The 22,501-nt window shown below is 36.9% G+C and overlaps 1 protein-coding gene across 1 annotated transcript in view; it reads right to left on the reverse strand.

Annotated features, from left to right (window-relative positions):
- AR (androgen receptor) overlaps positions 1 to 22,501 on the reverse strand; it is a 162,311-nt gene that overhangs the window by 18,875 nt on the left and 120,935 nt on the right. The window contains exon 3 of the mRNA XM_081276843.1: positions 11,272 to 11,388. Within this exon, the coding sequence (XP_081132969.1) occupies positions 11,272 to 11,388 (117 nt within the window). The remainder of the gene's footprint in view (positions 1 to 11,271; positions 11,389 to 22,501) is intronic.

Raw genomic sequence — 22,501 nt, forward strand, 5'->3', positions numbered from 1 at the left:
GAAAAAGCTAACTGAAAAAACAGAGTTTACACACCAGGATCGATGTCTAATGGAAGAGAAAATCAGAAGGATTCCCCAGACATCAAATCAGGTCTAGTAGCAGAACCTGAAGGATCCTACAAGTTCCTGTAAGGGCTCCTGAGAGAAGGCAAAGTGGGCCTGAGCAAGTGGCTCTACATATCCCATGTTCTTTGAAACCAGAGAAACAGGACTTCTTTTCTGTACCTACATTTGGGGTCTCCATGTCAGATTTTGTTTGAAGAAAAGATTCCATTTCCAAAGAGTTTGAATGTCCCAGATCTTGTCTAACCCATCCTGCTCTCTCAAAATCAAACATTATTTTTTAGATAAAGAGACCAAGGCCAAAGATATGTCCTGATCAAGGCCACATAGCTAGATTCTGGCAGAGAAAAAGTTAGAACCAGGTATCCTAACTTCTAGGGTGGTATTTTGTTTTTTCTCTGGTTAAGTAGCATGTTATTGGAGAGAAGGGTCAATGGTGGCAGTTGGAGTAGGGTGGGGAAGAACTAGGATGGGGACAAAAGGCAGGGGACAGAGCCAGTCCTTGGCAGGCATGGAGTCAGAGATTAGCAGGGGGTGCAACAAAGTGGGATTAATAAGTGTATGCCAAATTCCCTCTGGCAAGAAGACTCCTTAGCCATTCCCCCACACCCTCATTCTCCTCCCAGTCCAAATTCTGGGTCAGAAGAATAGCCAGAGGAAAGAATATCAAATTTTATCTTTCAAGGTTTATGTTGGACTATTTAGTCTAATGGTTTTTAGTTCATGGAGGAGTAAACGTAATTAATGATAGAATGATATGCAATGCTACACATCCTTGCCAAAGCACAGGATCTGGCAGAAACTATTTCCAAGTCTCCTCTCTCTGATTACTGAGCCAGAAGAAAGGGGTTCACTGTCCAGATGCCATCCCGAGTGAGGAGCACAAGGTCATTACCAAAACCCTGCCCATGTGAAATTGCAGAGCCTGGAAATGCTTTTGCATACCAGGCTTTTCCACTGGAAAAAGTAACTACATGAATTTAGAGCATACATGCTTTTACAATTACATTTAAACTGACATTAAAAACAAATGTGAAACAGCCCATGCTGAACAGGTCAGCATGACCTGGAAAGCAAACGAGAGGGAAAAGAAAAAAAAAGAAAAAAGAAAAAGAAAAAATGTCCCAATGTTAACAGCATTAATTCTGTCAGTGTGTTGTAAATAAGAAAATACCATTGGTGTATTAATGGTTTTATTAAAGGAAAATTTCACTAGCAGAAATATGCAACATTCAAACAAATAGAAAGCAGTTAAAAAATAAACCACATTAGCCTTTCAATCCACATTAGGGAACTTCTTTTTGGCCAGGAGATTAAAATTATGCCCTGAAGAGGGGGAAACACCCCTCCTGAAGTTCTTCCTTGGCTTTGTTCCAGAATGTTGCTGAGTCAGGGGGAAGTGTGTGTGTGTGTGTGTGTGTGTGTGTGTGTGTGTGTGTGTGTGTGGACTGGAGAAGGAAGGGTATGAGAAGGGCAGGCACTTGACAAGGAAGGGAGAGTATTTCTGCCTCTCATATTTGTCTGCCTCTGGAATCACAAGACTCCATCTCCACCAGAAGGGAACTGGCTTCAATATGGAGGCCCTGGGACAGAGAAAGAGCAAGATATTGCAAACTCAAAGTACCTCTTCTTTTATCTCAATGTAATGTTTGAGACTGTCTTGGAAGGTCTCACACGTGATGGAGGGGCAAGCATGGGAGTAGTGGAGATTGTGAGAGTGCTAAGGCCAGAATATAGAGGGAAATTCAGATCCACTTTCCACCACAGTCCTAATTTTAAGAGGGGACAAGAGAAGTAGGTACTGCTTCTCAGACATTGCCGTCTACCTCCTTGAGAGGTTCAAGTGTGTGAACTCCTGTAAAGACTCCAACTCCTAAGCTCCTAAGTGTCAGGTAAAGGGTTGCCTTGACTTTAGGAAGATGGAAAAAACTATCTGACTCCAGTCTTCTCTTGATTTTAAGGGAGAGGCTGTCTGGAATCCTCTTCAGAAGCAGAAATTTGGTCCTTGTATACTGAACATTTGTGGATTAGCTACTACCTTTAGCTCACTGATGGGGCCTGAGGCTAAGAGCTAGGTTCTTGGCAGGAGTCTGGAAGAATAGATGTGAAGGGAAAACCCTACAAATTGCCTGAGAAACTAGCAAAGATGGCCACAGGAGCCTCAGCGATAGGTACAATGCTTTCTTGTCCAAGGTAGCACCTTAAGTCACATCAGCAATGTTTCTTCCAGCAGCACACTGTGAAAAGCAAGTGAACAAGACTGTGTCCATCTGAGGCAGTGTCTGGCTGCCATCATCATTGCATGTGACCAAGAACAGTCCAAAAACATGCTGCCAATGCCACACTACTTTACAGGAAGCCCCAATCATAATATGCAAAACTATATGAATGATAATTGCTACTGTTTCTACAGCTAGTCCTCACAACATCCCTGTGAGGTAGGGAAACAACATCAGTCCCATTTGGGGGAGTCGTCAACAAAGAGAGTAGCCTCCAGCCCCAATGCCAGAATCTGTATTGAAGACTCCAACTCCTAAGCTCCTAAGCTTCAGACTCCAGACTTTTCCAGGATATCCACTAGAGCCCTCCAGAGCCCTCATTTTGAATGAGACAGGACCGCCTTTCTTCAGTGTTGGGCCGTTCTGAGATGCTTGCAATTGCCAACTCGGAATTTTTCTAATATGAAAGAGAGATACTGTTGAGTGTAGCAGCTTAAAGATGAACTTGCACCAAATAGGCTCCATAATAAGTTGTGTAAGTCAGGTATTCTGACACTGGAGGCAGCATGAAAAGTTAGGGTGAGAGGGTGATTGTCATTTTGGAAGGGGTTTTCCATTTCTTTTCCTACCTACTTGTAAAATAGAGGTGAGATGGGAAAATGGAAAATTGTTTACCTATAGATTTTATCTTCTTTTCTGCATTAGTGACCAATGGAAAAAATATTATATATGTTTGTGTGTGTGTGTGTATGTGTGTGTGTGTGTGTATGTGGATGTGTACTTCTCTGCACATAATGGGCAAGAACTTATTTTGGGAGTGGGGAAGGGAAGAGAGGTATAATTAAACAGTTTCATTATAGCCACTCAGAGACCAACACAGATTCCTTATTGGTGGTCTTCTGAATTTCTTGCAGAAGCCAAATAATCTCACAATACCTTCAGCATTCTTAGCCTAGAAATGGAAATGTTTCAAATTAATGTCTGTCTGCCTAATATCCCACTAATCAAAGTTTCTGTATTTTATTTTCCATCCTGGGGAGGAGTCCTCAGTCTCTTTTGGTGTCACTGTGACCAAAATGACACTTCACTGTGCAGGCTTGAACCGGTGACCTTACATTTTGGTCAAGATCCATATTTTCACTGGTATGGTTGCACACGCCTATAATTCCAATGGCAGGAGGCTGCAATGGGAGGATTGTAAGTTCAAAGCCAGTCTTAGCAATGTAGAAGGCCCTAAGCAACTCAGTGAGACCCTGTCTCTAAATAAAATTTTAAAATGCTGGGGATATCAGCCCAAGTTTTCTATTGGTGCTTCATGTTTACATTGTTTTAACTGCTGACTACCAGAAGGCTAAAATTTCCTCAATGATTCTCACTTCAGCCACAGAAGCATGCATCCAATAGGGTATTGGGGAAAAGAAAACATTTATATGCCTGGGTTAAGAGATTTAAAATAGTTTAGCACAGGTTAACTCGTATAAGAAGAACAAAATTTGATTCCAACAGAGATGAATTAGGGTAGTGATACCATTTTCAGTTAACTTCCTAGATATCTGTTATCTCTATAGATATTATCAATAAAGATAATCTGAAGTTTCTATTGATTTCTGAGTGTCCCTTTACTTTCCCCCTTAGTTGTACCTCTAAGGAACATGATCTCCAAAGATGTCCAAAAGTCTCCAAAAAAACATCTTTCTCTGGTAAACTGTCTTTGAATGAGTTAAGCATAAGGAGAAAATACTTTAAACTTTTGTGATCTTAAGGACTAAATCCTACAATGTATAACAAGAGTTGGCACTCATTAAAACAAAAATAGAACATTTTCAAACAACAAGTTATGTTATCAGCAAAAAAAAAAAAAAAAAAAAACCAAAAAAATCAAAACCAACCAACCAACCAAACAAACAAAAAACCCACCTTTTTTTCCCTGAATTGTTATATTTGGAAAATACTTGCCTTTGTATGTGTGTGTACATGTCCTATTGTGTGCTATGTAATCTTTAGTTTTGTGACTACAAGCTTTGAAAATATTGCATATGACATCATTTTACTCTCTCAAGACCAACTGAGGGATTTTTTAGTACTAATAGCTAAAGTAAACAACAATAAAATCTCTACTGCTATTGCACTTTAAAAAAATCAAAGATTTTAAGTAGAAATTTTATAAGCGAGATACTCATTTGAGTATTAGATATGGGGCATCATCAATTTTGATGATTAGAAAAAAAAAATTACCTCTAACCATAGTTCTCTAAAAGTAAATGCTCAGAGACAGAGTATTTTATATATATATACTGTCCCACATAATTTGTTTTGGTGGAATGAAGAGATACAGTTTCTCCATATAGAAGTTTCTTTGAGAACCACAATTAGATATATATCTCGCCGCCCCCCCTCCCACCAGAGTGTCACCAAATATGTATATGGCCAGCTGAAGGTGGCAATATATACTATGTAATCAAGGGTTGTTTCAAGAGTTATTCAGAGTTCAAAGAACCAAGAAGAACCAAAAGACATACTGTAAGAGCATAGAAAGAAAAGATTTTGCAGTTGCGCTCAAGAATACAAGAATACAAGGAAAATTGTGTATCTCATCCAAAACAAGAGTCAGGGGTACAATAGTATTTATTGTATGCCTAATATGTACCATTTTAATGCATTTATAATAATTCTTTAGGAAAGATTTTATTATTCTTACAGTACAACTGAGGAAACTGATGCTCAGAAACATCTGAGGATTTGCCCAAGGTCATGAAGACAGTTAAGTGGCAGAGTCAGGACTACAAACAAGGTTTGCCTTTATCTGAGTCAATCATGTTATTTTCACTACACCACAAGATCTTGTTTTAAAAACAAGAAAGAACCCCAGAGGTTATGAGTGCTCAGTCATACATTGTGCATGTTGATGCCAAAATTCATAGGGCAATTTACCCCTCTCTGTCTGCCTTAGTTATATAGAGCTGTCAGACGCACTCAAGTATCTGAGAATTATGTGTAGGAAGCAGCAATTCTTAGAATTGACTTACTGCTTCTATCTCCAGCCTGAAAACCTTTAGGGCTCTAGTCTAGAGAGTTAAAGGAGAAGGGAACTCCCAGTAACTGAGTTTCACATTGCTAATTCTTTCTGACACTTTGTTGCCTAACAGGAGGTATAGGGTATTTGATCATTGGACGGTTTCTAGGCCTCCTACTTTAGTGATGAAATTATGTAGTAGCACCATGTTGGGGTTCTGGGTAGATGTGGGGATGCTGATCTGACTGTGTACAATAGAACTGGTAAAGTCTAGAACAGAACGTTCAGATAACCAAAATATTTAGTGATCACTTTGTGTGATGCTGAAACATTGTATTTATTAGAAATAATTTATCTAGCACACTTTTGGGTCAGGATTATGTACCTGCAACCATTACATGACTTGGGCAATAGCTACACTTTGGCTTTTGCATCTTATCTTTTGTGTATGACATCAATGCTACAGACCTGACATGGTATACTTTAATAGATTTAGTAGCCACTGATGCATATTACTTAGATATGCTGAGTATGGTCTGCTCTTGATCATTAACACATTCTTGACTGTGTCTCCTGGTGAGCAATGACATCTGTAAAATAGATGAACTAAGCTAGGCATACTGTCTGCCTAAGCACAGAGTCCTTATCTGTATGTATGTTTTCCAAAATATAAAATGTAGCCTAGCGAACAGTGTTTTGGTAGGATATTAACAGATGTTATGTGAAAAAAGGGTGCTCTGGTTGAATTAATTTTAAGAATCCTGAGTTATCAAGCTCATCAGGTAACTTTACTGCAGTGCACATCAGGGCCTGTTATATGCTAATATACAATATAAATCTTCCCAAGAATACTATAATATATGTTTCCTTCACTTATTTGGTCAAGGAAATAATTTTTCATATGGTATGCCATGGAAAGTTTTCTTAGAACCTATACGAAGAACTGCAGGCCTAGACAAAGGCAATTTGGGGGGGTATGCAGTATTGCCCCTTATACAAGCCTTGGTTTAGACAAGTTATTCCTCATGTATATGGTCAGTCCTTGTAGGTATCATCCGAAGCACAAACTACTAGAACCAGGTACCAATCCAACGTGTTTAAAAAATTTGATGCTAGATATTTCTCTCTACATAGCCTAATTGACTCCATTTCTAAAACTTAAGCCCACACTAGACTAGGATTCATGCTGCCATTAATTCCTTTAAAAAAATCACACATACAAATAAGCAATATGACAAGTGGCCATGCCTGTCTTATGGTCATAAATCTGCAACTGCCTGAAGTCAACCCTCTAGGCATAATAATCAAGTTCACTTTCAATGTGATTACAGCATTCCTTCCCCATTTCCCCATCTCTTGCCAAATTAAACTACTGGCTGTTCCTCAGTTTCTCAATGCATTTTATCATGTCTCTGTGCCTTTATTCAAACTCTGCTCTTATTCTTTAATGCCCTTTCCCTTCTCTCTCACTAAACTTATTCCCAATAATTTCCTACTTATCCTTTACAGCCAAGGTATATTGATTATCATTGTCTCCCTTTATTTAACTTTTCAAAGCAAGGATCATGTTCTGTTCAAGTTTTACTTTCTTCAAAAGCCTAGCACAGTGTCTGGTACATAATTGGTACTCAATAAATACTTTTTAAATTAATGCACATGTAAATGAGTGGATAGAAAGGTGTAAAACACTAGTTTTTTTTTTGGTCTGGTTGGAAGGATGGATGGATGGATGAATAAATGATGTGAAGAACCATGCCATGAATGGTATTTCAGCATTGGAATCACACTCTTGCATATCCAGGAAACATGATCTGGAAGTAGCAATTCTGGATTTCTCTTGCACAGGGAGAATAAGGAGACAGCTTGCATCAGGACTGTCTTCAACACTGGAAACCAAGGATATTCATATCGTCCATGATGAAATCAGACCATTTCCAGGGGGTCCCTGGGCCATCCTCCCAAACAGAGAATTCATAAAGATTGTTAAAACCTGCAGATATATTTGATTCTTAGATGAAGAATTCAGTCTCCTAGTAGGAAAGAGACTTCTCAACCTTTGAAGGACATGCTGCACACCTCAGAATCTCACATGCTCTGGGGATCCATGTTCCCTCTTCTCTTCTGGAGTTTGGTTGCCACCTGAAATTTGTGAAAGGCCTACAACCTTCCATGGTCCAGGAGAAGGTATAAACAGACGTCAATGCTATTTACTAAAAGCTGACAACTCAAGAGTTGCAAAACACAAAAATAATGTTTCAAAAAGAAAGAGGGGTGAAAATGGGATAGAAGGAAGGGTGAGATGAGAAAATGACAGGAAGGGCAATAATTTTTTTCTCATTCCATCTTGGAGACTGAGAGTGTATCCTTGGGAAGTACAGAGAAAAGTGAGAGATAGCTGGGTATTTATTCTAAATATGGACTATGAAAAGCCACAGTTAATTCACTGGAGGGAAGGTCTGTATCTGGACAGTTATATTTATAAATGTTTTCTTAAGTGAAAAGTAGATAAGGTATTTAAATTTTTGAAGCAATTAATAATATGTGGTTTTCAAAAAGTAGCAAGGAATGAACCAGGTATAAAGAAAGGCCTGTAGTGGATGGGAATTGAGAGCCTGCAGGTATTCTTTAAGGGAATCATCCTGAGAATACAAAAAGCCACAGTATCCTTTCAGAAATATCAAGAAATAAATGCTAAGAGACAAAGCAAGGACAGGCATGTAGGCTTAGAAGCAAAAGGAACAAACATCTATGAATTCAAAGCTCCCATCACCAGTAAAATGGAACACTATAGAGAAAGCCAGATTAGATGTCTTGAGACCTTGAGTCCAAGCAGCCATCAGCTGCAGTGCCAGCTTCTCTAAGATACAGAGACAGCCCTTCTACCCTCCACTCCCTCAATAATCTATCCATCCAGTCTACATTTAGACACATAATGTTTCTGATGTAGTTGTGAACAGGGATAGCTCAAATTACTATATAAGTCAATGCACTCATACTTCTGGGAACAGTGGGTAGACAATCCAAGAAGTAGCTGGCTGGTAATTTTAAAATCCTTCCTGTATGGATTTAGACAGAAAATAAAAAATTACTAGCACCAGAAATGTCCTCGATGAAACCCACTATTCCAATTTTATAATGACCCTCAGAAGAGAGAAGGGACTCATTCTTAGTTGACACTTTGGAAAATACATCATTTTGATTTGACTGAAATTATATGAATACTTCAAAGTGATCAAAATGTCTATGCTAAACCAAAATCTTATGAATATAGAAGTCTATTGTTATTCACAAGGGCCACTCTGTATTGATGCTTTTCTTTTCTCCATTGTTTGAGTACAGGTGTGGTGTGGGCTGAATTTGTAGGTTAACAGTAAATTTGGGGAGGCGGAAATTAAGGGAGGAAGGCAGGGGATATGTTCAGCAAAATGCAAAATTTTGTTATTTCAAACGGTGGTTTAAAAAGGCAAACAGTTGGATTTTTACTGACATGGTACTTGAGCATAGCATATAATTTTCTTAATTACTAAAATAAGCTTCCAAACAGGATCTTGATAGTACTTTTTTAGTTTTAGGTGATCAAGAGTGCTTTCTGGTGATTCTCTGTCTGTAGAGCTATTGCATGTTAGAGGGCATGCTAAATCACTCAGGATAAAAGTCACTTAGAAGTGCTATGAACAGCCTTCCCAGCTAAATTACTAGTGACTTAACTGTCATAATAACCCTCACATTTGCTAGCACTTTGTCATTTATCGATAATGTTCACATTCATGTCATCTCTACTCACTGTAACAGTGAGGATGGCATCTCTAAATTACAGATGAGGACATTGAGGCTCAAAGGGGGCACACAGTAAATAATGGAGTTGGGCTTTTAACCTAGGTTTGTTTGACTCCAAAGGCAAGGCCATTTACACATCAAATACCCTTGTAGCATGTGGGTGTTGAATGAAGTTTGCCAGTCTTAAGTTCTAATGCCTAGCATTATGCTTTACACACAACAGACAACTAAGTAAATATCATGGGAATGGAACTAAAATGGAATCCAGCCACAGCACTTCTCAGTTTGTCTTCATGTGTTGACCACACCCATTCAAATTTGAGCACTCTACCCAACAAACCAATCTGAAAACTTACTGTACCACTCTCCAATAAAATAATTTATCAACTTATATATGACTGCTTTAGAGTATAGTGAAATTATATGTTATACACAGGCTCTTTTTCAAAATGGTTCACTGAAATCAAGCCACAAGACTCTCTTATGATGGAGGATATTGGCTAAGATGTAGTGTTATGTCTTAAGATTTGAGCCTGCATGTAATGAGGACTTTTGACCTGAATCAGCATAGGTTTGCAATTCCTATTAGTAGATGGCAAGCCACAGGTCTCTCTACCTGGAAGTCCATATGTCTTAGATATAATTCTCAGAAAGCCACATAATTGAGGGTTGAGTTTATCAGAATCTTTGCCCCAGACTTGCAACATTCATGTGAAAAAAAAAAAAACATTCTTTTTCTGATTCCTTGGTCACCTTTCCTGGCTTTCCCTCTGCACTCAGCACCCTAGTCCTGTGTCTTCCTCCCCACTGCATATCACAAATTCAGGGTTTCATTGGCAAACACCAAGCAAACAAAAACAAGGTTGGTTTAATATTTGAGTTTCATCTGATGTGGCTGCCTAGAAAGCCATTCGCAGGGCATCTGCCTGTCATGACTGGGAGTACTAGATGTTACTTAAGAAGCTTCTGCTGAAACTGCCTGAGATGGAGCCTGGGTCAATTTGTTTGAGATACTTTTGTTGGCTTAAAGAATACTACTGGATGTGGGGAGGGAAGGATATAGTTATCTAAATGAAGAACTACACATGGCCCTGCTCCAGAGGTAGAAAACAAGTTGGTGTTTAAAAATGTGCACATTGACAGACAAGGCATTGAGCACCTCACAGAAAGCCAGAGAAGGACAATTGCTCTAAATTAGCCTTGTGAGGGAAGGAGGGAAGGCGGGCGGGAATCCAGGCACTTGGGTTTTCCAAGCTGATAATGAATAATCAGGTATGAGGCTGTACTTTTGGGCACTCAGAAATAAGCTTGCCTTTCTTTGAGCCGCATTTCTAAATCAAAGTAGACTAATGAGCTTGCTTTTCTTAAGAAAGATGCATCTTTTGGAGAACAGCAGGCAGCAGGGAGGACCCTGGCATTGGGCAGATGTAAACATGAAGAAATGGAGAATTTGGAGAGGGAAAAGTGTCATTTAAGTGGTGTTGAGCCATTCTGGAATAGTGACAGTGCCCATGGTAGACACAGGCTCAGGGGACAGAGAGCCTATGCTAGAGGGTCATGCCGCTCAAAAGAGCTGTATCTTCCTTCTCTCAAGCTACTGCACTACAGAAAAATATTTTTGGAAATGATCAATAGATTTATAAATAAAAGGAAATGATTAAAAGGCTATGATAGGAAATTGGCTCATTTGGCAGCCTAGTCACAGGCTCCAAAGGGAAGCAGCTTCTCATTCCAGGTGGCTGGCTCTATAACATAGGCAGCAGCAATTAGCTGAGGGATATTCCTGGGTGTTCAAGGCCAGTATGTGCCTGGGTCATCCTGCACCTGTGACTATTCTGGATTCCTTAGTTCCCTTGTCCTCACTACCATTGAACAGCATCAGGCTAGTACCATTATGTCCCCTGGGAACTCTGCCCAGTCAAGTCCATCTTCACTCATCTACTGTTGGCCCCTGATCACTGCTTCACACCTCCTTCTTCTATGCTGAATTCCAGAGTAGGGAGTGGAGTGGTTAAAGGTAAAGTAGGCACTAGCTGGCTGATGGCCACATTGGATATGAAAAGGTCAGCCTGCATCTAGAACATGGCTGTTCCTCTTGGAAGCATCAAAGAAGAAAGTCTAAATTAGAAAGAGAACTAGAGAGTGAAGGAGGGATAGGGTGGGAGAAGGAAAACAGAAAGAGGACAAAAAGAATCATACCTCCCAGAGTCATCCCTGCTTCATAGCATTTCCGGAGACGACAAGATGGACAATTTTTCCTTCGAAATTTATCAATGGTGCAATCATTTCTGCTGGCACACAGGTATTTCTGTTTTCCTGGGAGAACAAATACAAGAATAGCATATATGTTAAGGAAATACACCAAGTATTTTCTAGGTAAAAAAGGCATGGAGATACATACTACCTAAGAAGAGAAGTGAAGAATGGTCCCAAACAATCTGATCACACAGAATTTAACAACTAAAAATAGGCAGGTTTAATTTGGTGCTATACTATTTGGTTTTCATAGGTATTTTTTTGTGGAGTGAAATAATACAGGACCTGTTGATACTACCATTATTAGTACTACCCAATGGTTTTTAAAATGAGATTCTCAATCTTTAATAAAAAGCCAGGAGTGCCCATAAGGAAATGATCATTGGTTTACCATGGTTCAACCAACATTTCCTCCCACTGACACCTGTAATCATTCATGGAATCATAGTTGAGTTAATAAGACACTTATTGTTTGTAATGCCAGTACAGGTAAAACTTCCATAAAATAGAACTCCATGGGATTCCTGTTTTTAAATTGCTCATGTTCATACTCCCAATCTTGCACATTATAAAAATATAACAGTTCAAGTCCACTCTTTGTGTAGTGAATCACAGCAAGCAAAAGGAAGTCCTCTGAAGTCAACGTAAGAATCCAACAAGGATCCTTACTGTCTATATTATCTAGAGGAGAAAGAGAGTCTCAGAGATACTTGAGATAATAGTTACTCAAAGATTTGGTAGTTCACTCAAAAACATCTACTTTGTTCAATACTTAGTTTCTTTGCCTCCAGAACAAGCCTGGCACATAGCAGACATCTGACCAACATGGATGGACTGAATATCCCTGTGCATTTCTCTTTCTGTGTATTCAATAGTTATCAGTAGAGATAAACAAAAATACATCTTTGGCTACTCTGAAACCTGCAGAACTTCCCAGTTCCAAAGCACTAAGCCTGTGCATCCCTTTACAACAACCTTTCTTTGAGGAAGAAAAGTTAATTTTTCCTCATATTTTTTGCTGTGCTTTGGTTTACTGAATAGAATGGAATTTTAAAGAAGCTTCTTTTGGTAAAGAAGTAGTATTTGTGGTAGTAAAAAGGAAGAAAAACTAAAGAGTGATTGTTACTTGATAGTAGGAAAGGAAAACATAGCCAAACATAAATTTAGGTACAGCTCATCTTTCTTTCCCTTCACTAAGCCTAAAGTGTGCAGATAAGGTGCTGAAATATATCTATTAGAGTAGGTTATTTTATGTAGCAGATTTAGTAGTAACCAGATCAGCAAAATAGTGGTTTTAAGGGCCACTTGTTAGAACCTGAGGTTAGCATTATAATAATAATGAATTCTTTCTCCTTTTGAAAAAAAATTTTCTTGTTTCTTTCTTTCCCTTCTTCTTTCCCTCCTCCCTCTGTCAAAAATATATCCTCAGCTACTCTGAAACATGAAAAATTCTTCTATTCTCCAGGCCACAGAGCTTAAAGGTACCGTTAAAAATCACACCCATACAACCGTTTCATTCCAAGGATGAGTTTTGAGGAAGTGACTTACTGAAGAAGCACATGAATCAGAGGTCCCTGAAAGAAGAAATTTTTGCTACATTGAGCACATAGCATAGACTATGTCTATGTGAGGAGTTTTGCCTATGTTAATAAAATAAATAATCTCAGCAGCACTTTGGGGTAAATATTATCATTACCTTTATTTAGTAGGTGAGGAAACTAAGACCTCTAAGTCAGTACTCTTTTCCCTGTGTTTCTACTATTTCTATTTTATTTTTCTCATTTTCTTCATTTCCTAACCTCATTTTCTCAAGAACATGTTTTTATTGCTAAAGCAATATTAGTTACTTTACAAATAATATTGTGAGAAAATTATTGTACATATCTGTGCACATTTCTTTAGTACATTTCTTAAGTATAAATTCTTATATAAGGTGAATTACCAAGTCAAAGTATGCAAAGTGTAAGGTTCATAGTAAATTTTCTGATATTCTCTTTTTATGTTTGCAATCAGTGCATTATATTTATACATAGTAGACTGAAATGGATCAGGGAGAGGGAGGACAGGAGGAAAAGGGGAAATGCTGGAGAATGAAATGGAGCAAATTATGTTATATGCATTCATAAATTTATCAAATAAGACAGTACTCTAACTGTTGTACCAAGGGATTTTATTTGTGTAAACAGAGTACATAATTTGCTATTAGCATTTTTTTCCTGCTGAAAACTGAGGACTACAATATGTTCACAGAAAGGATGAGTGCCATTCAATCTTTGGGTGTCAGCTCCTAGAAAGCAGGCCCTGTATCCAATTCCAGTAGTTTCAGTTCCAGTGCTGTGGTGTGCTTGAAGTGGGACACTCTCACAGTACTGGTGCTTCTATGTTTCTCCAAAGTAGCTCATCACAATGATTACTGAAATAAGTTTAAGTTAGGAGAACTTGACTTCTTTGAGAAATTTCTTCTTCCAAAAGAAAATACTAGTTCCTGTACTGCAGTTTTCAAGGAGCATGGAATAACACTTCAGGAGGAGTTTTAGATTCTACTTCTGAAAGAAGATCACCCAACCTTAGGAATGAAGCAGGTTCCAGTTGGAAAAAAATGAATCTGGGTTTGTTCAATTAGAAACTCAGTCCATTTTTTTTTACCTGTGGATCATAATTTTTCCAAGGATGCCACTTGACTTGAAACAAGGTGACCTAAAATATAGACATTATTTTTGATTTACCTATGAATAAGTGCAATGCCCAGTTCAACCAAAGAAATTGCATATTAATTTCACATTCACAGAGTATTTATACATGCCAGGCATGGTATTCGTGCTGAAGTAACAGAAGAAAACATTTGCTGGATAAAAATATTCAACCCAGATTAGAACAATGGGTGAGAAGTCACAAGATCTAGATCTTTAATCATCCTTATCATTAACTCACCAAATGGCCTTGGACAAGTACTTTTCCCTCTCTGTTCCCCACTGATAATATGAAATAGGTTGAACTGGAAAATTATTAAAATATAAGCTAGGTCAGGAGTCTTGAAGGATGACTGAATTTCATCTATAATATATTTGCAGTCTTTCACCTGAAGGGCTTGAGTACTACATGTAAGCAAGAAATTATTCAAAATAATGGTCTCTTCTCTCTTCAATCTATTCTTTTAAGATAATAACTGACTATAACATTGTAGCTCACATATAGAGTCATCTGGTCTCTACTCTTTGTTTTCCAAAGTGCTTCAAGGTGCTATAAAGAGGCACTGACATTGCAAGCCATATGCAATGATACACATAAACAACATATTTTGGGGCTGGGGATGTGGCTCAAGTGGTAGCGTGCTTGCCTGGCACGCACGGGGCGCAGGGTTCGATCCTCAGCACCATATAAAAATAAAACAAAGATGTTGTGTCCACCTAAAAAAAAAACTAAAAAAAAATATTAAAAAAACATATTTTGCACAATCTTTATTCATGCATATGCAAATGCACACCTGCGTGCATGTGAATATACACATATGCAAACTGTGTTCCTGAAATATATGTGAATACATACATATATGTTTGATTATGTAACAGTATATAACACATTAAAACATACAGATGCACACATGTTACATATTCCTTTTGAAGCATAATAATGAATCTAATATTTGAAATGACATTTAATAGTGACAAAGTGGTTGAAGATTGCAAAGGTAGTTATGAAAGGTATCTCTTATCTGGAAGTTCTGAAAATTAGACCCTAACTCAAGTGCACTGTTGGGATAGGAGAGAGACAAGGGATGAGGCTGACAACTACTCAAGGTTCCTTTCAACCCACTTCTCCTATTGAATAATCACTTCACCAATGATGGCAGAACCAATGTAAAATCCCTGAGTTTCTATTATTTCCTACCTATTATTTATATATTTTCTATGTATTTGGCTGAAGCTTTCAGGGTTCTTAATAATAGAATTCTTCCTATTTGATTTATTTCCAAAGCTTACTACTAATCTAGTAAAAAGTAAGTATTGTAGGATGATTATACATCCTGTTCTGTGATAAAGAAAAGAAGAATCATTAAGATGAAATTGACTAGGACATCCAATATTATATTGACTAGAAGTAGTGAGCGTGAGCATCTTTGTCTCATTGCTGATATTAATGATGTAAACTATGGGCTTGTCATATATGACCTTTATTTTGGATTGAATCTCATTGCTCCCATACCTATCTTGTTGAGAGTTTTCTCATGAAAAAAAAATGTTGAGTCTTGTCACATGATTTTTTTGGCCTTTACTGAGATGATCATTCTGTTGATGTGATGTGTTATGTTATTGACTTGCATATGTTGAACCATCCTTGCATCCAAGGAACAAATTCCACTTAGTCATGGTTAATGACTCTTTTAATGTGCTGTTGCATTTGGTTTGGTAGCATTTTGTTAAGAATTTTTTTCAGGGGCTAGGGCTGTGGCTCATTAGTAGAGCATATGCCTGGCATGTGTAAAGCACTATGTTCAATTCTCAGCACTGTATATAAATAAATGAATAAAAGAAAGCTCCATCAACATATTTAAAAAATATTTTTTAAAAAGAATTTTCTTCATCTATGTTCATCAGGGATCTTCTCTAGCCTGACATTATATCCTTAGTTTGATCCAAATCACAATCCACAAAATTATGAACCCAAAAGATTAGAAAGAATTTTAAACACTATTGGGCACACCACACCCATACTTTTACATCAGACTTGAATCCCTGTTATGTTTTAGATATGAAGAATCCCCCAAAACTCATGTGTGAAATAATAAAAGATGTTCAGACTTGAAATGATGGTGTTTTGAGAGCCTCAACCTAATCAGTGCATTCGTGTCTTGATAGGGATTAACTGGGTGGTAACTGTAGGTAGGTAGAGTGTGGCTGGAGGAGGAGGATCACTGGGGACTTGCCTTTGGGGTATATGTATTTTGCCCTTGTTGAGCAGAACTCTCTCTTCTCCACTTCTTGGTACCATCTCATGAGCTTTTTTCCTCCTCCACACTCTTCTGCTATGATGTTCTCCCTTACCTCAGGCACTGAGAATAGTAATCATCTATTGACTGAGACCTCTAAACCATGAGCCCTCAAATAAATTTTCCTCATTAAAATTGTTCATGTGTTTTGGTCACAGAAATGAATGTTGACTAAAACAATCCCCTTCTGTAGCATCCTTACATAATGCCTGCCCCTACTTTCTTGAATTATATTTCAACCTACTATAACTGTGGACTCTTAAGACTCTTCCTTCTAGGAAGCAAATTATATGCATCCTTGTAACTCTAACTCATTGGGCCTAATTAGAAACAAAGAATCTCTGAGTTGTAAAAAAAAACAACAAAAAAACAAAAAAAAACAAAACCCTTACAAGCTTTATAGTAATATGCCCCAATGTTATGCTTAATTCCTCCATTATGAAATGGACACAAAGTATTGCAAGGTACCAAACCACAACAAGTTGGTGGTAGAGCCAGCACAAACCTCAAAATGGCATTCAATAGAGACATGTGGTGGATGAACACATTCTGAACACAATGCAGTCTGAATGTAGCAGGCATCTTTGTTCTTTGTCTAGGAAGTTAATGTACCTCATTTCTATTCAGGTGACAAAGAATTGTGCAAGTGGGATCTTGGTCTGCTCCAAGGTAGTTCTAAAAGGTCCTATCTGACATGATATAGTCCAGGTGACTGAAAAATTAATGCACAGAACACAAACTCCTATCCAGCTGGGGAAAGATATTTGGGGAAAGAAGAATAATAAGAATTGTCCAGAATGGAGTTGTAGCTCAGTGGTAAAGCACTTGCCTAGCATGTGTGAGGCTATGGGTTCAATCCTCAGCACCACATTAAAATAAATAAAATAAAGGTTCATCACCAACTAAAAAATATTTTAAAAAGTATTGCCCTACAAGTTCTTTAAAATATTATTAGGTCACAACAATTATAATAGTTTGATATTGTTCCAGTGAAGGTAAATTGAAAGAAGAATCCTGAAAAGCCAAAATCAGATATGCTGTATGTAATACATAATACCAACTCAGTGAAGAAAGGATGAGATAATTCACTAAATTTGTTTTGGAACAACTAGTTAACTATTTGGAAATACAATAGTTTTATTACTAGTTAAAATAAAACTTCAGCTGAATTAATGAGGTCACTATATAAAAAAGGAAATCACTGAACTATTATTAGAAAATACAGGTGAAAATTAAAAATTTTGAAGGTAGAAAATGACTTTTTAAACATGAAAATAAAGAAAATATAAGTGAGCATTTTGACATTTTTCAACAAAAATGTTTTGAATTTCTTATATTAAACAAATATCATAATAAAATTTAAAGATAAACCACAAACTAAGAAAAATTATCCTTGATATGTAAAAATAATCAGTACAATATAAAATAGGCAATAGGCATAAATAGATAATTAAAACAAGAAATACAAATTACCAATAAACATGGAAATTGTTCAACTTCCCTAGAAATCATAGAAATACAAATTAGATATTATGTTTACAAGTCAGATTGATTAAGGCGAATAACTAAGTATTTGTGAAGAGGTATTGTTGGTGGGAGTGCACATTTTTAGAGAGTAATTTTGTAATAAATTCCAAAAAATTAAAAATCGACATAAGCTTTTACTAGAAATTCCACTTCTAGGAATGTTTTATAAGAAAATAATCAGATAAGCACACAAAAAAGTTAATTTTAGTATTATTTAAACAAGCAAATTAGAGACGTTTAAATGTTAACATTAGGGTAATGGTTAAATAAATTATTTCATATTCATGCAAAGGAACACTGTGCAGTTATCTCAATGTATTTCTTTTGTAACTTGGAAATATGTTCACAACATACTGTTTTTTTAAAACAATAAAAATGAAGTTTTCAAACAGTATATGTGCTTGGTTCTATTTTTAATCCCTAAGGCTTAGAGTTCATATATCCAAGTTTTAAAAAATTAATTGAGAATTAATTATATTTATGGAGCATGAAGTGATGTTTTGATATATGAACATATTGTGGAAAGATTAATGAAACTAATTAAAATGTCTATCACTTCACCTGATTATGCTTTTGTGGTGAGAACATGCAAAATGTATTCTTTGAGCAATCTTAAAACATACAAAGCATTATTAAGAATTATAGTCTTTTTTTTAATTTTTTTATTTTATTTTTTTTAATTGGTTGTTCACAACATTACAAAGCTCTTGACATATCATATTTCATACATTAGATTGAAGTGGGTTATGAACTCCCAATTTTACCCCAAATGCAGATTGCAGAATCACGTCGGTTACACATCCACATTTTTACATACTGCCATATTAGTGACTGTTGTATTCTGCTACCTTTCCTATCCCCTACTATGCCCGCTCCCCTTCCCTCACATCTTCTCTCTCTCATACACACACAAAAAAAGACAAACAACCTGACTAAAAAATGGAAAAGGAGTTGAATTGACATTTCTCCAAAAAAAAGATAAACAAATGACACATGAAAAGATCCTTAGTCATTAGAGTAAAATAAAAAATGGAAATCAAAACAACCATGAGGTACATTTTCACACTTACTACCACAGCTATAAGAAAAAAAAAGTAACAGATTTTGACAGGATCTGGAGAAATTGGAACACTTGTACATTGCTAGCAGGAATATAAAATGGTACAACCACTGTGGAAACAAGCTGGGTAGTTTCTTTAAAAAGCTAAACAGAATTACCATACAATCCAGCAATTCTACTCTTTGGTATAAACCTGAAAGAGTTAGAAGAGGTTTTGAAGAGATATTTATAGTGACATTATTTATAATAGCCAAAATATAGAAAAATCCAGTGTCCATCAATGAATGAGTGGCTGAACAAAACATGGTATATATGTACTGTTGAAAATTATTCAACCATAAAATGAAATAAAGCTCTGATATAGGAAAAAAAGAATTATAGTCACTATGTTATTCAATATATTGCAAAGGTAATTCCTTCTAATTGAAATTTTGTATTCTTCAACCAATATCATCCTTTGCCCCCATTAACTGCCTATCACTACCTGGTAACCTCCATTCTCTGTTTATTCTGATTTGATCTCTTTTCAGCATTATTTGCAATAGTTATAAACAGAAAAAAAAAACCTAAACGTAAAAAAGTATATATACACAATGGAATAGTATTCAGCCTTTTTGATGGTTCTTTATACTTACATACAACAATAGACTTTATTTTGACATAATTATGAAAGCATGGACTATAATTTGTTCTAATTCAGTCCCCAGTATTTCCCTTTCCCTTGCCCTCTCTCAGTCCCTGTTCCCTTTTCTCTATTGATCTTTCTGCCATCTACTTGTAGTTATTGTTTTAATTAGTGCCTTCTGAATGTAAATGATGGTGAGATTCACCATGCTGTATTCATATATGTACTTAGGAAAGTTATGTCAAATTCATTCCACTGTCTTTCCATGTCCCATCCCTACCCACTTCACTTCATTCCCTTTTGTCTAATCCACTAATCTTTCTTCTATACTTTTTATTATCCCCCTTCCCAATTTTGGATTAGTGTCCACATATCAGAGAAAATATTCATCCTTTAGTTTTATAGGATTGGCTTATTTCACTTAGCATGATAATCCCAGATCCATCCATTTACTGGCAAATGTCATAAAGACATTCCTATTTATGCCTGAGTAATAATCCATTGTGAATATATGCCACATCTTATTTATTAATCTATTGAGGGGCACCTAGGTTGGCTCCATAGCTTAACTATAGTGAATTGTGCTGCTATAAACACTGATGTGGCTTTATCACTATAGTATGCTATATGGTTTTTTAAAAGAAGGAAAATTTGAGCTGGCTGTGGTGGTACACACCTGTAATCCCAGTGACCTGGGAGGCTGAGTCAGGAGGATCACAAGTTCAAAGCCAGCCTCAGCAATTTAATGAGGCACTGAGCAAATTAGTGAGATCTTGCCTCAAATTTTAATTTTTAAAAAAAGGAGATGAGATGTAGTTTGGTGATCAAGTGACCCTGGGATCCATCCCTGGTACCAAAACTAACTAAATAAATAAATAAAGGAAATTTTGTCATGTATGGCGCCATGGATGACCCTGGAGGACAATATGCTATGTGAAACAAACAGGTCAAGCACCAAAAGAGAAATAGTACATGATCTCATTTATATATGGAATCTTTCATAAAGGAAACCAATCAAGTTTTTTTTTTCTTTTGCCATGACCTTTATAAAAAACATTACATAGAAGCTCCATATACACAACAGATAAAATTGAACCTAATCTGTCTGAAGCAGGTATAAAAAATTTGAAACTCCTCCTGCCAATCCACTCCTTTCTTCCTCTTCTCTGCAGGCATAGCCTTATGGTTGCTTTTAGAGAAAGGCTGTAGGTCAACCCAGTGCTTTGTGGAGCAGTTTAGAAACCTACTGCTTTAGTTCAGTCTTCATATCCCTTATTTTACAGATTGAGGAATAGAGATTCAGAGAATGGAAGAGACTTGCTTAAGGTCACACTATGTGTCATTGTCAAAACTGAGACAAAAAACAGGTGTCCTCATTCCCATTCCAGCAGTATGAATACTAAGCTCACATGAGATAATAGAGAAAATAGGGAAAATAACATTTGAAGCATAAATGACCCTACAGATCCTATGTATTAAATGAGAATTTCCTTGGATGTCAGAATAGGCAAGGACCTCCACAGATACCATGTGGTTCAACATTATCATTTTATAGATGGAGAAACTGAGATCCAGGATCAGAATGAACTGAAGATTGTATAATGAGTCAATAACAGGGATGGGACTAAAACTCTGGTCTATTGACCACTATGTTCCCTGCAAATTTACTTTCTTTCTTTGAAATCATCTTTATATTCTTTGTCACTAGGCCTTCTTCACAATAGAGAAGATACAGACCATTATCTTCAATTCATATATTAGGAAATGAAAGATACAAAGTGCATACTGATACCAGAGAATACAGCGCTGTTTCAATCCAGGCTGCCATATTCCTTCTACTTAACCAGTATAACTGAGCAATATACCTGACAAATCTTTTGTATCTCTTCTTGCTTATATGCCCTATATGTTCTAAATCTACCTGTTGCCTCTTCAGAGAGACAAGGAAGAATAGTGTTTGGCTTGCCTAAAGAGAGGTATGCAAAGAGGGAAAGCACTATATTTTTATTGGCATTCCTCAAGGTGACCACAAATATGTTATCTTATTTAACTCTTGCCCCATATTTTCCCAGTAGCTACTATTCTTATTTTAGAGATGAAAAGAAATAGAGTCAGGAATGTTGAATGTTGGAAGCTACTAGGTAGCTGAAGCAGGATTGCAAGCCAGGTCTCTATGATATGTGTGCAGTGATGATGTCAACGTGATGTGTACTCTGAAATGGGCCCTGGCCCTGTGCTTCAAAGACAGAGGCAGTGCATAACAATAAAGAAGAGCACAGAGCAGAAAGGTCGAAGATCTGAGGGCTAGCCTTGCTGCTTCAATGAATCATTATGTGGAAATATATATATATTACATATGTATATCCATGTATCTCATATATATATATATATATATATATATATATATATATATATATATATATATATGCAGGGGTTGGAGGGAGGGAGGGAGGGAGGGAGAGAGAGAGAGATATTTCTCATTTAACCTCTTTTGATTGCAAATCCCCTGATATCCAACAAGGAAGGGTTGTAGAACACAGTAAGAGAACAATACCGACATAAAGAAGGTGGGTTCAAGAGCCTACTATTCACATTAGAAGTTTTTGGGAATCTTACAGTATACCTGAGTGTGACTCTAAGAGAATTAAAGGCAGTCTGCATTCTTATCTTACTTTTCCAATCTCAACTCACTTGACTCTATGGGTTTTTCCTGAAAAACAAAAGCACAACCTTTTAGGAAGGAATAGTTAAGGGTTCCTCTCCTGAGTGATCTCAATTGAAAAGAATCAGCCCAAGGTCTGTTTATGGTCATGTGTCTTATGGGGGTTATGTGTCTTATGGGGCTGAGGCAGTCCAGAACTTTTGGCCTCATCACTCAAGGGTGCATTTCACTGAAAAATTCTTGAAAGCACTGTTGAGTCTTAGCTACTTTTTTTTCTCCTAGGTTATTGCTTTTGGGCCTGTGGAACAGTCA

Source organism: Spermophilus citellus (assembly GCF_964194105.1).
Source record: "Spermophilus citellus genome assembly, chromosome: X".
Taxonomy (NCBI): Eukaryota; Metazoa; Chordata; class Mammalia; order Rodentia; family Sciuridae; genus Spermophilus; species Spermophilus citellus.